Here is a 15,741-nt window from a genome sequence, read left to right on the forward strand (position 1 = left end):
TGCATTCCTACTACATTAATATTCCTTTGCATCAATATCCAAAATAAGGTTGGTCTGTTAGTTTTCTCTCTCTCTCCCTGTCACAACTTGTCGCTTTAAATGGCCAAATAAATAATATGATATCTATTTTTGAAGACCATGATTTATTCTTACCTGCAGGGTAATTGAATGTCTAATACCAGTTCTCAGTTCTTATTTAAATATTTATTTAGGATTTGTATTTAAAAGCAGATTTACAGAGAGAAACAGAGGCAGAAATCTTTCATCCACTGGTTTACTCCCCTAATGGCCAGAACAGCTGGAGCAGAGCTGATCCAAAGCCAGATGCTGGGAAATTCCTCCTGGTTTCCCAAATGGGTGCAGGGACCCAAGAACTTGAGCCCTGCTCTTCTGCTTTTCCAGGTCATAAGCAGGGAACTGGATCAGAGGTGAGAGCAGCTGGAACACAAATGGGATGCTCACTCCGCAAGCAGAGAATTAGCCTATTATTTTGTTGTTCCAGGACCTTCATACCAGTTCTTCTTTCAATGTCTCCTCAAAAACTGTGGTGTCTGAATATTCTTTTGGATGAATTTCTAAAGATGACCTTGCAGCGTTTGTCTGATTTTTACATTCATTTTGCAAAGTGTTTTATTTTGAATCTTTGCATAGGAGGACCATTTAGTTCACATTTTCTTTCATCTTAAATATGTCACTTAGTGTCTTCCGATCATGTCTGTTGAAATGTCCCCTGTAGGTAATACATGTGTTTGCTCACTGTCGAAGGATTTTTTTTTATTTCATTTTGTGACACAGTTTCATAGGCTCCAATGTAACTAAAATTTGATATGGTGTTGTCCATCATGCATTGATTTTCCCTTGTTCTGAGTTCACAACATGTATTTCTAAATATTTCTTTTTATTTCTTGTTGTTTTAGAAAAGCTTCTTAAATTATTACCTTTAACATTTATTTGTTTCTATAGCTTGAGTTTCAAATTTTGAATAAATTATTACATGTATGTTGGATCTTTCTTTCCTAATTTCTGTCGTAAATATTTTTCTTGAACTCTTCTTATTTCCTATGTTACTACTTGTTGGTTTTTCTATCTTGAAATTCTTGTGAAATGTCTTTTTTAAATATGTCTTTTCGAAAAATATTTTATAGCATTTCTAATAATGAGTTATAATTGTCTTTAATAATTTCAATGTTTTTTTTTAATTTTTTGAATATTTTTAAAGATGAGGTTGCTATTCTTATATGTTCTTTTGGTATTACTTTTTGGCTTGTTGTAATTGTGCTATTTTAGCCATTATTCTCTTTTTCCTCCTATATACAATTAATACAGATTGGGACACAGTCAGTTTTAATTATCCATTTTTAAGTCAAACAAATTTTTCTTTGTTACTAGAAAGAATATTGACCCAGAATGACTTTTTGAACTTTGTTGTCCTTGGCACTTCCTCTTTTATTATTTTTATGAAGTAATTGTAAAAAACAGCTTGATGTAGTCATTTTGGAAATTATCAGATTAAAATGTACAAGAAATTTAAATGTGGAAATATGGAATGCATAGTGAGATCACTGAATTTAGCTATAATTGCTTTTCAGAGACTCAGAAAGAGCCAAAGAATACAATTACAAGTTGCAGTGCCTTTTCTGCAGATTTGTTGGTCCAACACAACATGATGGACATTCCACTATTTCTGAATAATTTTGGAAGAATTTTCAACACCATAAGAAAAGCCTCTACATAGGCCCTGGCTAAGCAAGACAGCCTGTTCTGTGCAGTTGAATGAGGAAATTCTTTCTGAATTATTTTATAAAACTTGGGCAATGCAGTTTCTGAGAAGTATTATAATTTTCTAATTTATTTTTTTTTACAAAAATTAGTTTGTCATGACCTCTAGCTCTTCATCTGTTGAGTGTGTACTACTGCCTACGTGGATGAATTTGCACCTTTCATAATGTTCCAAACTCACAGTAACTGTAAGATCACTGATTATTTTTTAAGATTTGTTATTTTTTTATTGGAAAGTCAGATATACAGAGAGGAGGAGAAACAAACAGGAAGATCTTTCATTCATTAATTCCCTTCCGAAGTGGCTGCAAAGGCTGGAGCTGCATCAATTCAAAGCCAGGAGCCAGGAGCTTCCTCTGGGTCTCCCATGCAGGTGCAGAGACCTAAGGCTTTGGGACATCCTTGACTGTTTTCCCAGGCCATAAACAGGGAGCTGGATCGGAAGTGGGGTCGCTGGGATTAGAACCGGCACCCATATGGGATCCCGACACATCGAAGGTAAAGACTTCAGCTGTCAGGCTACCACACCAGGCCCCAGGTCACTGATTTTTAAAAGAAAATCCAAAATGTTTTACTAAAAGTCACTCATATTGTTAGAAATTAATACCTTGATGAGCTTGAATTTCCATCTCCTACAAATAGAAATTCCTTGGAAGCATCACTTAGAATGTTTTCCTCAGCGTTGTTTCAAATTTAAGTGACCACCAAAATAGAAAATCAGATAACTATGTCTGCTGCTAAGGCAGAAAGTGTTTTACAAGTGGGAAACTGATACTCTACAAATTGGCTGATAATTAGCAGTCTTAGACAACATTATGAGCACTTGACAGAAGAACATGAAGAATGTTTGACTGTAACAAACAATAACTTTTTCACAAAAAAGATTTATTTATTTTCATTGTAAAGGTTGGTTGACAGAAAGCAGAGACAGAGAGAGAAACATTTTCCACCTGCTGCTTCACTTCCCAAATGGCCAAGACGGAAGCAGCTTGAAGTTGAGCCAATCCAAAGCTAAGAGTCAGGAGCTTCTTTCAGGTCTCCTATGTGCATGCTTGGGCCCAAGGCTTTGGGCCATCCTTGACTGCCTTCCCAGGCCACAGGCAGGAAGCTGGATGGGACGTGGGGCAGGCAGGACACAAACCACTATGATATTTGAAGGTTGAGGATTAGCCAGTGGAGCTGTTGTGCCAGCCTCACAAATGATGACTTTGGGTCAGACCCTGTAGCTCTGAAAGTTCCTAACTGAGAATTTCCTGAAATCCTGCTAGCATGTGGGCCAAGAACCGGGCAACTCAGTGAATTTGCTCATAGCCCTCATAAGATTCTTAATCTGTTATCTATTTTGATGTTATGAATGGTCCTAGTTTGTGCATTCTTTCTCCAAGTACTAACACATTCTGTGTAAATTGGGGAAAATATATTCAAGATAGTTTTTAAACTTCGAATACTCCTATTGCATACTGTGATTGCATTAAATAATATGTTTAGATATTAAGAAAATTGATCAGATTTAAGAACTTTATATTATTGTTAATCAAAACACAACGTTGATACTGAAGAAAAAAAGCTAATACAATTTTATCTGTAACATGCAAGCAGTTGTAAAAAGCATTATTTGATCTTAGGCAAATACAAATGTGCACATATTGTTAACAATAACAATGAAAATCTATTAAGGATGTCAGAAAGAAAAATAAAGAAAGAATTAAGCTAAATTTGGACATGTCACACCTCACATTCCTTGAGAATTTAAACAATAAGTGGTCAACTGCACATATATTAAAAAATGATTTCATGAACAAATCCAGTGAAATTAGATATTCCCCAAGTGTTCACATATTTAGCACTGCCTTGAATTAAGTAAAGGTACTGTGATTCCAAGTGACGATTAATTTACTGAACAAATTGAACAAATCAAATTAAATAAATGGACAAATTGAGTTAGCAACAGAGCTTGCTGATTGTTAGGCTACTCAATTTCTGATTTGTACATCCTTTTCCTTTGATCTACAAAGATTTCATTTTTTATATCCCGCACTCCTGCGTTTTATTATTTCCATCTTTCATTAACTAGGTACTTTTTAAAAAGTGGAGATATGATCTTATTTTCTTGGCAAATAGCTTTGAATTATTGCCATTTTCAGGATCCAAAGAATTTTGCTAATCACAATCAGATTCCGTTGTGAGAGTTCAAATTTAATCATAATTCACTTTCATAAGGAAAGTGAGAAACCTGTCGTTAATACAGTTTCATAGATAAAATAGTGGTAGAGAAGGCTTAGATAATATTTTAAGGGGATACATAACACAGGCAGGCAGCCCATTAGGGTTTGGGACATGAGCCGCGGTATCTATGGGATGCTGGCACTTGCAGTTGGAGGATTGGTTGAACCATCGCACCAGCCCTACAACTGTTCTTTTCTAAAATGTTTTAATTAGTATTGTGCTCATCAGTCAATTATTTTGGGCTGAATTGCCTCCTGCCACCATTCTTATATCAAAGCTCCAACAGACTACTACCTCAGAATGGCCTCATATTTAGAGATCAGCTCTTTAAAGATGTATTTAGATTAAAAAGAGGTCTTTAATCTAGGCCTTGGTATAAATTGGGCCTTTTTGTGAAGAGGAACTTTGGCCATAGACCAAGGGACAGCCATATGAGAACATGGAGAGATCTGCAAGCTGAGCAGGGAGTGCTTAGAAGAAACCAAATGTGGCGCTTCCTCTTGGACTTCCAGCTTGCAGAAGGGTGAAACAAGCAAATTTTGTTGTTTAATACATCAAATCTCTAGTATTTTGCTATGGCCACTCAAGCAATCTAATAAACCATCCTCAGGGCAGAGGCCTTTAACGTTTTGTCCCGTATCTTTTAGCTCCAAGACTTTTGCCATTTTTGGAAACACTGTAATACATGTCCTCAGTTAGATGGATCGCTGTGTTGTATGTTGCCCTTTCCCAGGAGTCGAATGTTGACTTCTTCAGAGGAATCAGTATTGCATGTTTCACAAGGAAGCTAAAACACTTCCTATGTCTTATGATGGAGTCCCATTTTCTTAGTATACTCAGTTGTATTATTTATTTCGACATACTTAGTTATTATCATTAGCTTTATTATTGCTACACAGTTCGAGTCAGTTACCAAAAAAAAATCCTTAAATTGATTTCAATGCCTGAATTTTTCATACTCAAAGCTATTTTTGATCTTAGATATTATAGGATATTCTTAAAATATAAAAATTAGATGTTATTAAAAATAATCTTCCAAAGATAACAACATTTTTCTTTGCTGTTACCAAGCTGTTAGAAATCAAATACAGATTTTTGAGTCATCACTTCAGAATCTATTTCCTTATTTTTTTTTGAGAATAGTTTTTCTATTATTTTTCCACTTGTGCCACAATCCTCTTTATGTGTGGTATGAGTGTAGTTAAAGTTTTTCCATATTCATTAGTCATAGTTTCTGATAACTGACTGGGAACAAACACATTGCACCATGACTGAATTAGCTACACTGACCTTTAATTTCAAAAAAAAATTCCGCACTTCAAATGACCAAAGCATTTGTGTCTAAATAAAGTGCCAGCTTTTGAATAATTTTTACCACTTCAATAAAGCTTGTTTTGAAAATAACTAATAATTACAGGGTAGATGTCATATCCTCTTGTTGGCCAGTGGTAGGTTCATAGAGATTTTACTCAGCTCACTGTGGCTTCCAAATCTGAGGATTTAACAGTTGATTAAAACTAATCTACTGACAAACACAATCCTTCCCAAGGCAAAAACAAAAACAAAAAACAGGCATTTAAAAACCTTGAGACTGGTTCAAATCTTGTTTTGTTGCTCCTTGGGATTAGAGATTTCCTTTCTTTTCTTTTCTTTCCTTTTCTCTTCTTTTCTTTTTTTTTTTGTCTTAAAAAAATTTGAAAGGCAGAGTTAGAAGGAGAGTTAGAGAAAGAAATATTTCATCTGCTTGTTTACTCCCACAATGGCCCAACAGATTGGGCTTGACCAAGGCCAGAGCTGGGACCAAGAGCTTCATCTGGGTCTCCCACATGGATAGCAGGGTTCTGACGCTTGCCAATCCTCTACTGCTTTTCCCAGGGTATTAGTAGGGACCTGGATCAGAAGTAGAGTACCAAGTTTTGAAGTGGCATTCATAGGTAGCTTAACTCACCATAACACAATGCAGGCTCCAGAAGATTCTTTACAATCCAATCTCACTCAAGAATGAAGCATATTTCCCTGTCACCACCCATTATGGCTTGGTGCATCACTGCTGTTTCCAAAGATGAATCATAAAACTGCTTGTTCAAACTCAATAGAGGAAATAAAAGGATCACCAGGATAGACGTATCATAAGGAACAATGTGATGCTAAACAACTAGGGATTTTCTAATTCAGACTCTGTCGCTGGAAGTTTATTTACCTGAATTTCAGAAAACATTATTTGCATTTTAATTGGTTGGATGCAGCAGAGGAAGATGTGTTCAGTAATTCTTTTTCATCTGGGTTTAGATAAAATATTGAAAATATGGCTGCTCTGCTAAGCTTTAAAATGCCCAAAGGATAAGACAGCAGCATCTGAGTTATCTGTACCCTCATTTTATTGCAATTAAATTCACAATAGCTAAGAAAAGAAATGTAACGAAAAAGTGTGGTGTGTATACACTATAGAACATTACTCAGCCATAAGAAAAGAACAAAATCCTATCTTTTCCAAAAAAATGAAAGCATTTGGAAATTATTGCACCTCATCAAATAACCCACCATCCAAAGGAAGGAGTGTACATTGGGACACATTTTTCCTTACCAAGATGGCTTGTCAACACTACTGTTCTTTATATATTCACTCTAATTATATTATTACAAATCATATAGAAAGCATTTTTTCCAAACAAAATATAAAGCTATGCTTCTATCCTGAGGAAAATCCACAGGAGAAAAATAATGTTAGATTATGAAGGTAATTCATAAGATTATGTTTAATTGTAGTTGGTTGATTTTACGATACATTTCTCTGTGTCTACCTATGGGTTGTATGTATCCGCTTCTTCCTGTCAAACAATTTTTCAGAAAACATTTGGGCTATGAATAGAGTTAGTTTTAAAACTGTTTTAGTCAATGCTCTATGTTTTAGCACTTGACTCCATATGTGTGATATTGGGTGGGACTGAGTTAACTCAGTCTACATCTCCTATGCAGATTAGCAGCTGCCCAAACACCCAAGACATAACTGTTACTGTTCTTTTTCTTTTTTTTTTTTTTACTTTTTTTTTTTTTTTTGTCTTCTAGGGTGTGTATCAGCAGAAAATTGAACTTGGGAATGGAACTGAAGAAGAATCCCAGCACTCTAAAAGAGTGTGCAGTGCTCTGAGTTGGTATCTCAGCTGCTGTGCTGATCGCCCAACTCCAGAATGGAAGAATATTTGTGCAGACAGATTTTACCTGAGCTTTGATTTTAACTATCCAGAATCATTTGCTTTGGGGCATGGAAGGTACTGTGTGAGCCTCTGAGACAATCTTTATATTATAGTTCTTAAGGTGAATAGTTGCTTGGGCCTGAAGATTCTGCACTTTACTTCACTTTTCTATGTAGTAGTGCCAATGAACAGTTAGGCCTATGCAGGTAGATATTACTTTGGTTGGAATTAAAGTAGAGGGGGATGATACAGAAACAGATACAACATCTTCAAGTTGTTCTCTTGTCTCATTTGATTTTTGTTTCCACATCTGGTTTGTATCTATACTCTTCAAAAGAAATATTGGGTGATTTGTTGCCTACATAATCAGTTATATTTTCTTTCTTTCCCTTTTGCTTTAAAATAGTGTTTAAAAATATCCAAATGGAGCAAATTCCCAGCTCCATTTTCTGTGTAGCTGTAATGTTTCTTGATTAGCGATTCAGAATGAAAGCAAAAGACGACCCTTTTGAAAGGTCTAAAGGCTGAATCCCAAGGGCTTCTTCATAGAGTTTTATTGGTCAGCATCCTTTTCTTCCACTGGTGCCTGGAAAGACTTGCTTCTCCTTATAAAGTTACAAATTCATTCCTACTTATGTGTGTGCATAATTACTATACATAAAACTATATACCATATAAAATTATATATGTTATATATAAATTATACTATATATAAAACTGTATTTCTATATTACACATGTAATTGTGTTGTGGCAAAGCCCAGAAGCATGAGATTCACCCTCTCACATTGTTCAGTGTGTAACATATTATTGACAACAGGTTGATGTTGGAGAGCAGAACTCTAGTGTTTGTTGTTGTCTTTTAACTGAAATTTTTTACTTATTGAAAAGAATTTTAAAAGCTTTTTTTTATGACAGAGAGAAAGTGAAAACTTTCCCCTGGTTCACTCCCTAAATGTCCATAATGGTAGGGACCCAGCCAGGCTGGTAGGCCAATATGCAATACAAAGTTTCCACCTGTGTGGTGGGAACACAATCACTTGAGTCATTACTGTTGCCGCCCAATGTGAACATTAACAGAAATCTGGACTTTAGAGACAAGCTATGGATTTCAATTAGGGGCTGCACTCAGAAACCCCAACCCTGGAACTTAACTGTTCAGTCAAACGCCTTTTTTGGAACTAAAATTTTGTATCTATTTCACATTTTAAATACTTTATGTAAGTAGAACAGTACTTGCTAGTTTCTCTCAGCATGATGTCTTCGAGTGTCATTCTCGGGATTATTCCCAAGCATATTTTTAAAAGCGTAGATAAAAGCTATTACAATGAGAAAAATTGGGGAACAGGGTCTTGGGGGGTTAAACGACTGCTTATACCCCATTCTGGAGTGCCAATCTGGGTCCTGACAATCTACTCAGCTTATCACTTGGCTCCCTGCTAATGCACCAGGGAATTAGAGATGGCCCAAACATTTTAATTCCTACCTTCCACATGGGAAACCTGGATGAAGCTGCTAGCTCCTTGGTTCAATCTCACCCAACCCTGGCGTTTGTTGCCATCTGGGGACTGAACGAGCTGATGAAAGATTCTCTTTCTCTCTCTTTCCCTCTCTCCACCACTTTGTCTTTCAGAGCTCTCTCTCTCTCTCTCTCTCTCTCTCTCTCTCTCTCTCTCTATATATATATATATATATATATATATATATATAAATCTCTATATATTTTTAAATGTGAAAATTCATTTCAAAAGTAATAAAATATTTCGCGGATTAGTAGCATTTTAGTTCTGTTTACCTGCATATGAAGGCAAAACAAAACAAAACTTTCCCACAACGAAGAGTTTCCTGAGACCGGCTTACATGTTAAGAACAGAAAGACGTGCAACACTCGAGCTCTCTGGGGAAAAACTAGCTCTAAATCCACACTGAGAACCCAGTGTCGTTTGGCGAAAAGTAAAGACCTCACAAATGTTTTCATTCTGCTACACGTCTAATTCGTGCTGCTGGGCGTGCTGATGCGGCACAGGATCAGGTCTGAAAGCTGAGGAATGTTAAGACTGAAACTTTTTGAAAGTATATTACTGGTATCCTGGGCCCTCTGCTGGCCTCCTTGCCAAAAGCCAAGTTGTGGCTCAATGCATTGACTTGCACTATTTCAGAGCATACATGTTTGTGAAGGAGGGAAAAAAAATACAAATTTCCAGCACTGTATTGCCATGGATGTCTTGGTGCTGTTCTGCCGCGCTTCTGCGCCAAGTTTAGCGGCTGCCACTGGCGCCCCCAAGCGTTCCAATCCTTGCAAGGGCTTGCCACCTATGCAGAAGAGAATGGGACCTGAGGATCCTGGGTGACTGACAGGAAGAATTTCCCTAGGAGTCCTCTAGGGACTGAGGCAGGAAGCCTAGGAAAGCAGGACGTCAAAGGCTGCCTGAACCCGTTCGTTCCTGTATGATATCTCCTCTGTGCAACGCGGACAGTTGCCTGGCACGATAAAGACGCCCAATGGAGGTAACGAGGTCCACACTCTTGGAGCGCACTCTTGGAAAGGACATCTCCTTCCTCTCTCTCGTTGTCTCTAGACATAGGCATACAATAGGTGTATGGCGATGCTAGAGGCAGAAAATGAGAAGATCCAAACACTTGCCTAGGGTGAGCGCTGGCTATCTCATGTTTCCCCAGGGGCTCCATGTGGAACGTTTGGGCACACCGAGGTGCTCCTCACTTGTACCGGTTCCACTCCTCACCAGAAGGCGCACGCAGAACGTAACTCTAAGGAGCGGATGCTCATTCCTCCGAAGTCTGGAGGGCTTCCCCAGAGCTTCCCCAGAGGAAGTGGCGCAGGAGACACCTCCCGCCCCTCTCCATCTTCACCTTTGCCTTCGGCTGGTTTCCAAAAGTTCCTCTCCTCCTGGCAGCTGTAGACAGAAATTGGGAGTCTCCCCTAACCCCTCCGACCCCCCAGCCCCGCATTATTCCTCTGGAGGTGAATCCTATTTTTTCCAGTTCTCGGATGAAGGACGAGTGGGAGGGTGAGCAAGGGAAGAAGCAGGAGGGGCAGCGGAGAAGGAGAGGAGGGGGCGGGAGCTCGCCGGGGGTAGGGTGGGGGTAGTGAGAGAAACGTTTTCACTCTTTGTCACTCTGGAAATGGGGGCGGAGGATAAAACCCACTACGGGAAAGCTATAAAAAGCCAGGAGGGCGGAGGGGGAGAGAGCAGAGAGCGCAAGAGCGCGCCGGGCGCAAGTCTGCTGGCTGGGCATCGCTGCATCGCCCGCTGCGCTCCGCTGCGGCGTGTGAACCAGGGCACCGCAAGCACTTGGCTGAAACTGTGAGCGAGTGCGGGGCAACGCGGTTCGCCACGGGTCCGCTAGCGGGGAAGCTCCGGACCTCATCTTACTGCTCCAGCAACCTTGAGAAAAGGAAGACCTGTGTCTTGCCAAGGTTAAAAATCAGAGTAGGAGAGAAAGTAACTGAGAAGTGAAGGAGAAGGGGCGGGTGAGAATCTCCTGCCCAATTAAAAGGAGTGACCCAAGTCGGACCAGGAAGGTGCACGGTGAGGAGCAACGCAAGTGGCGAGATTCGCCTGACTGAATTTTCCTACACCTGAGTCACGCCTCCTTGGCGAGAAGGCGCTTCGCCTTTGATTACTTCCAGTTACTGCAGAATTTTCTGTCCTGGTGGAGAAGGAGTCTCGCTCCTGGCCTGAGGCGTGAGACTGACTTCCTAAGATCCCGAATCCCTGAACCAGGAAGGGTTGGGTGAACAGTGTCTGCCAGCACTCTCGCTCCGAGTGAGGGACCCCTTGTTGGGGTTGTCCCTTCCCTTGCATCCGCATCCCTCTGAGTTTTGCGCGTTTCTGGGGGAATCCCTCGCCTGGAGATGGCTGGCAAGGACTCGTCCCGCTGCCTACTCCTCCTGGCCGCGGTGCTAATGGTGGAGAGCTCCCAGCTTGGCAGCTCACGGGCCAAACTCAACTCCATCAAGTCCTCTCTGGGCGGTGAGACGCCCGCCCAGGCCGCCAATCGATCTGCGGGCATATACCAAGGACTGGCTTTCAGCGGCAGTAAGAAGGGGAAAAACCTGGGGCAGGTAGGAAAAACCCCCTAATGCACCTTTCAGCCAGCGGAGTAGGAACCTGCGCTCCAGCGGCGCCCTTAGCCTGGGCGCTCCGCTGCAGTTGCGAGAGCAGCCCCCAGGAATCCTGCGGTGCGGTCGCTGGGGAAGGGGGTCCCTGCAACTGGGCGTCCGGGTAGGGCCTGGGTGGTTGCCGGTCCTGCGCTGCACCGGGAGGACGGGTTAGGGCTGGGTCTCACCTTCGCTTCGGGGTGCGGGCACGGCTGGAGAGCGAGTGCGTTCCTGTCGGGATGGAATGACTGGAATGGTTCTTCCACGCAGCCAATGGAGATGTTAACCACAGCTAACCCATGGTAACTATTCGGGTCCCAGCGCTGCTCTTAGCGTCTTACGTGTTCCCTTCTTTAATTTTCGCAACTTTTAATACAAGGCGCTTTACCATTCTGCAAGTGAAGTAACGGAGGAGCGCACGAATGAGCCAGTCGCGGAAGCTAAAGGACCATGATCCAGGGAAATTCAGTCTGGGCCGGGCGTCGGTTATATTTTACTGTTTGGTGGAGAAATCTGCGCCTCGCAGGTTTTTCTCTTCTAAGCACGGTCTCCCTTCAAAGAAGAAGGGTCGCAGACAGAAAAGCACCCCAGTAGATGTTTGATTCTCTCTCCGGTAGAACTGTAAATTAAACCTCCATGAGAAAGCCAAATTACGAAGTGACAATGACAGCCGCAGTATTCTAGGCTCCAGGGGCGTTTCCGAGGGGCGAAACTTTCCACGGGTGTGTCTTAGTGTCACGTAGATAGACTGACAGCCGCTGGCAAACAAGCTACACAAACGAGCAGCAGACCCAGACAGGAGCGCGGGCACTGGGTACCAGCTGTGACCTGCGCGCTGCGGCCAGGAGAGGGGGCTCTGTGGGCACTGGGAATCCTCACAGCACCACCTTCTGACCCTTCGGTTGGCAGCCAGAATGGAAAGTCGCTTAGCAAAAACACCTCTCACTCTGCAATGTCAGTCCAACGTGCCTACCGGTGTTGTTGGATCCGAATTCTCTCTCTCTCTCACTTTTCCTCCCCCCCTTCTTCCCCACCTGCCCCATCTCCCCACCCAGTAACAGCCTGAGACTGAGTTCTCTCATCGTCTTGCACCTTGCCTGCCCAAAGCGCAGGCAAGAGAGCACTGGTTGATAGTGAGGGATCCAGCGAGGACTCAGGTGGAACCTGGCCCTCTGCTGCCCTCTCACTGAAACCATTTTGCTCATTTTACAGTTGAGACAATTTCCTATTGCTTTAAAATATCATACACCTCAGCTGCCATTTCAAAGGATCACAAGGTCTACAATCAAGAGTGCTTTTTTAGGTTTTAAAGAAAAATAAACTGGAATCATACACGTTCATACATAAGCACTGTTGCAGGTCTTCACACAGGTTGCACCTGCCTCTGAGCTTGTGTGACCACATCGCCCGCTTTACTTCTCGCTGGGAGGCACTCTGAAACAGGCACTAGCAGAGAAATAAACAAGCTTTTCAAGTCCATTATGACCCCTTGTAAGGGTTAGAAAGAATGTTCCCACCCAGTTCAAATGCTAAGACTTTTCTAATGTGATTGACTTCAAAATCTGCCTTATCCATGTAACAGATTCACTGTGTCGCCAGTCAAGGACAGAGAAGGTGTGCAGAGATCTTTCCAGGTTTCCTGAGATTCTAATCCATGTATAATCCAGGAGCTTCTGTAAAGTGCTTTCTGTGTCTGTCACATTGCTGGGCCAAGACACCTGACGTGGCTGGGTCAGATCATTGTTTACGAAAGTCAGCACTGTCACCAGCCACGCAGCCTCACCCAAAGTAGACAGATCAGCACCTTCCTAGCATGCTTTATTCTTTATGCCCTGACAGTATACCTGTATATAAAGAGGTGTGAATGTACACATTTGTTTTAATATTCCTTCAAATATCTATTTGTCTATGTTTCCTAAAGAGTTTGCAACTGTGCTTGCAACTCCTCAAATTGAAGATTCATTCATTTATTTACCAAAGAAAAACTGAATTGAATTTCTAGTGTTACTTATATAATTTAGCAGGTCTGTGCATCATTAAAGTTTAATAGGTGTCTGAGAACTTTACAACATATTGGAATCAGTGGTAAAACAAAGTGAAATACATGGTTGAATGACAGGAGGAGAGCTGGTGAGTGAGAGAATTATATTTTGCTATTCTGACTTCTTACTTGTTTATCAGGTGATCTAAAATGTGTAGTGTTATAAGGAAGCAGGTAGTACAAGCATATCACTGATGGGAAAAGAGGGACTCCAAATACGGGTTTTTAATCTTCCTTATCCCCTACTTAGGTGCTCACTGAAATTCTCAGTGTTCTTAATTTCCAAGACATGACGGAAGTTAGAAACACTGTTTGGGAGGGGATCTACCATTTCCTTTTCCACAGAAAACTCTCAAAGTGTAGTTGGCTGAATTCTTAGATATCACAGTAGGAAAAGACATTTGAACCCTTTGACGTACCAGCTGACCAGAACATTAGTGATGTGATCTTCAGATGCTTAATAGGTTTGATTTCTCCCCACCTCTTTAATTTGATTGAAGATGTTGAAATATACACCCTTCAGCAATACCGGATAAGAAACTGCAGTGCATCCTCAAAACGATGCATGAAAAACTTCGTTTTTGGTATTCTTTGTATTAAATATGAATTTTATAATTATCTATCTTAATTTTCAAAATAGAGGTATAAAATAAAATTTTGTTGTTGCAGAAATGATTGTTGAAAACATTGATTAGTCTACAAAATTCATTAATGAAATCATGCATTAATCAACTAAAGTGAAAATGAGACTAAATGGACTCCAAACTTATCTTGATTTGACCTGATCTGGTATAATGTGAAGAGTAATATTATTTAGACAGATTCTACTTGTTTTATAGGCAAGGTGGTATATCGGTAACATCACTCCTAGAAAATGTGCTGCTGAAGGTTAGGAGAGGTGTGCGCTGGAGATTCTGTTCATTCTCATTCTCAGGGTTCCTTTCAAAGACTCAGTTGCGGCTTAGGATGGAGACTGACATGAAAATTTGAGAGCGTGATAACATTCAGTTATTTGATATAGGATTAGCAAAAATAAATTTCTGGGTTATTCATAATGATGTTTTAATTTGGTTATGCATTTGTAGATATCATGTATGATTTTTAAAGGGTGGAACATCCACGTATAGATGCAGTGAGTTAAATTCCAAGAGTTCTGTTAATATACATGCATCCAAATCTATGTACATTTCAGTTCTCAAGGAGACTATTTCCATTATTAAAAGCAATAACTAAAAACACCTTCAACATCCTATGGAGAAATGTATTTAGATTAAGTGTGCCGTTGCTCAACATCTCTGAGAAGTTGGGGGTATGAGTTTTTATTTTTCACCTTCAAAACCAATAAGAAAATTCAGAAATTAAAAATTAAATTTGCTTTTCCTATCGACTATTTTATGTGTGTAAAATGGAAACTTTACATTTGCATTTTTAGTCTTATTTTTATTCTTCTTATTTTGTCTTTTTTAGAATACAAGATGATTTTAATTTAAATATAATGCTTAGGAGTTTCGATGTTTTCAGTGATGCCTAGAACAGTGACAAATAATTGTATTTTAAGTGGAAATAATTTTCTTGGAAGTGTCTTTAAAAAGAAGCTGAAACTGTCTTAGCATTAATGGATATTCATGGTTTTGTGAAATGAGTTGGACATGGGTATAGATGCAGTTAGGTTGTGTAAAAAGAATAATTGAAACAGTGACACAGATACTTGAAGAAGTGTTTGCAAATCTTAATATTTATTGACTGTCCTTATTGAAAATGCTGTTTACACACAGGAACATTCATGAAAGTACTCTCTGAAATAAACTTTGCATTTTCTGTAGACAATCTCTTCCTAAACTTGTCCATTGCTTTTTTTTTTTTTTTTTGCAAAAACCCAGACCAAACTGCTTTTATGAGAATAAACAATTCACTGTCCTCTCTAGACATTAAGATGCTTAGTATAATCAGAAATCCAAAGCATTTTTAAAGATTAAGTTTATCAAATAATTTAAAAGATTTTGAAACAATTTAAATGAAAATTCATTTTCTTTCACTGTGAACCATAGAAGGTTGACTACTGATATAAGCGAAAGATTATATCGTCAATAGCAAGAAAACTGTTTTAATGATAAGCAAAGTTTGAGCATTCATCATTTTATTTTCACCCTAGAGAGAGGAAGAGGACAAGTTTACTTAAACTCCCCCCAGCTGTGAATCTGACCCTGTGACATTCGTCTTTAGTGTCCCCTATGGTACAAACGTTTGCCCTCTCTCCTCCTTCCCTGGATGTCTCATATCTTACAGGTTTTAGGGCAGATAGCACAAGGTCCCTTAAAGCGTAACCAGTACTGTCTGTTCTAGGGTGAATGTTGGCATTTCCTTTTCTTTTCTCTTCGT

The 15,741-nt window shown here is 40.0% G+C and overlaps 1 protein-coding gene across 1 annotated transcript in view; it reads left to right on the plus strand.

Annotated features, from left to right (window-relative positions):
• Positions 1-10,424: 10,424 nt before the first annotated feature.
• Positions 10,425-15,741, plus strand: part of DKK2 (dickkopf WNT signaling pathway inhibitor 2) — a 94,000-nt gene continuing 88,683 nt past the window's right edge. Inside the window, exon 1 of the mRNA XM_004594272.2 lies at positions 10,425-11,285. Coding sequence (XP_004594329.1) covers positions 11,076-11,285 — 210 coding nt within the window. The 5' untranslated portion in view covers positions 10,425-11,075. The remainder of the gene's footprint in view (positions 11,286-15,741) is intronic.

The sequence above is a fragment of the Ochotona princeps genome, chromosome 7 (assembly GCF_030435755.1).
Source record: "Ochotona princeps isolate mOchPri1 chromosome 7, mOchPri1.hap1, whole genome shotgun sequence".
Taxonomy (NCBI): domain Eukaryota; kingdom Metazoa; phylum Chordata; class Mammalia; order Lagomorpha; family Ochotonidae; genus Ochotona; species Ochotona princeps.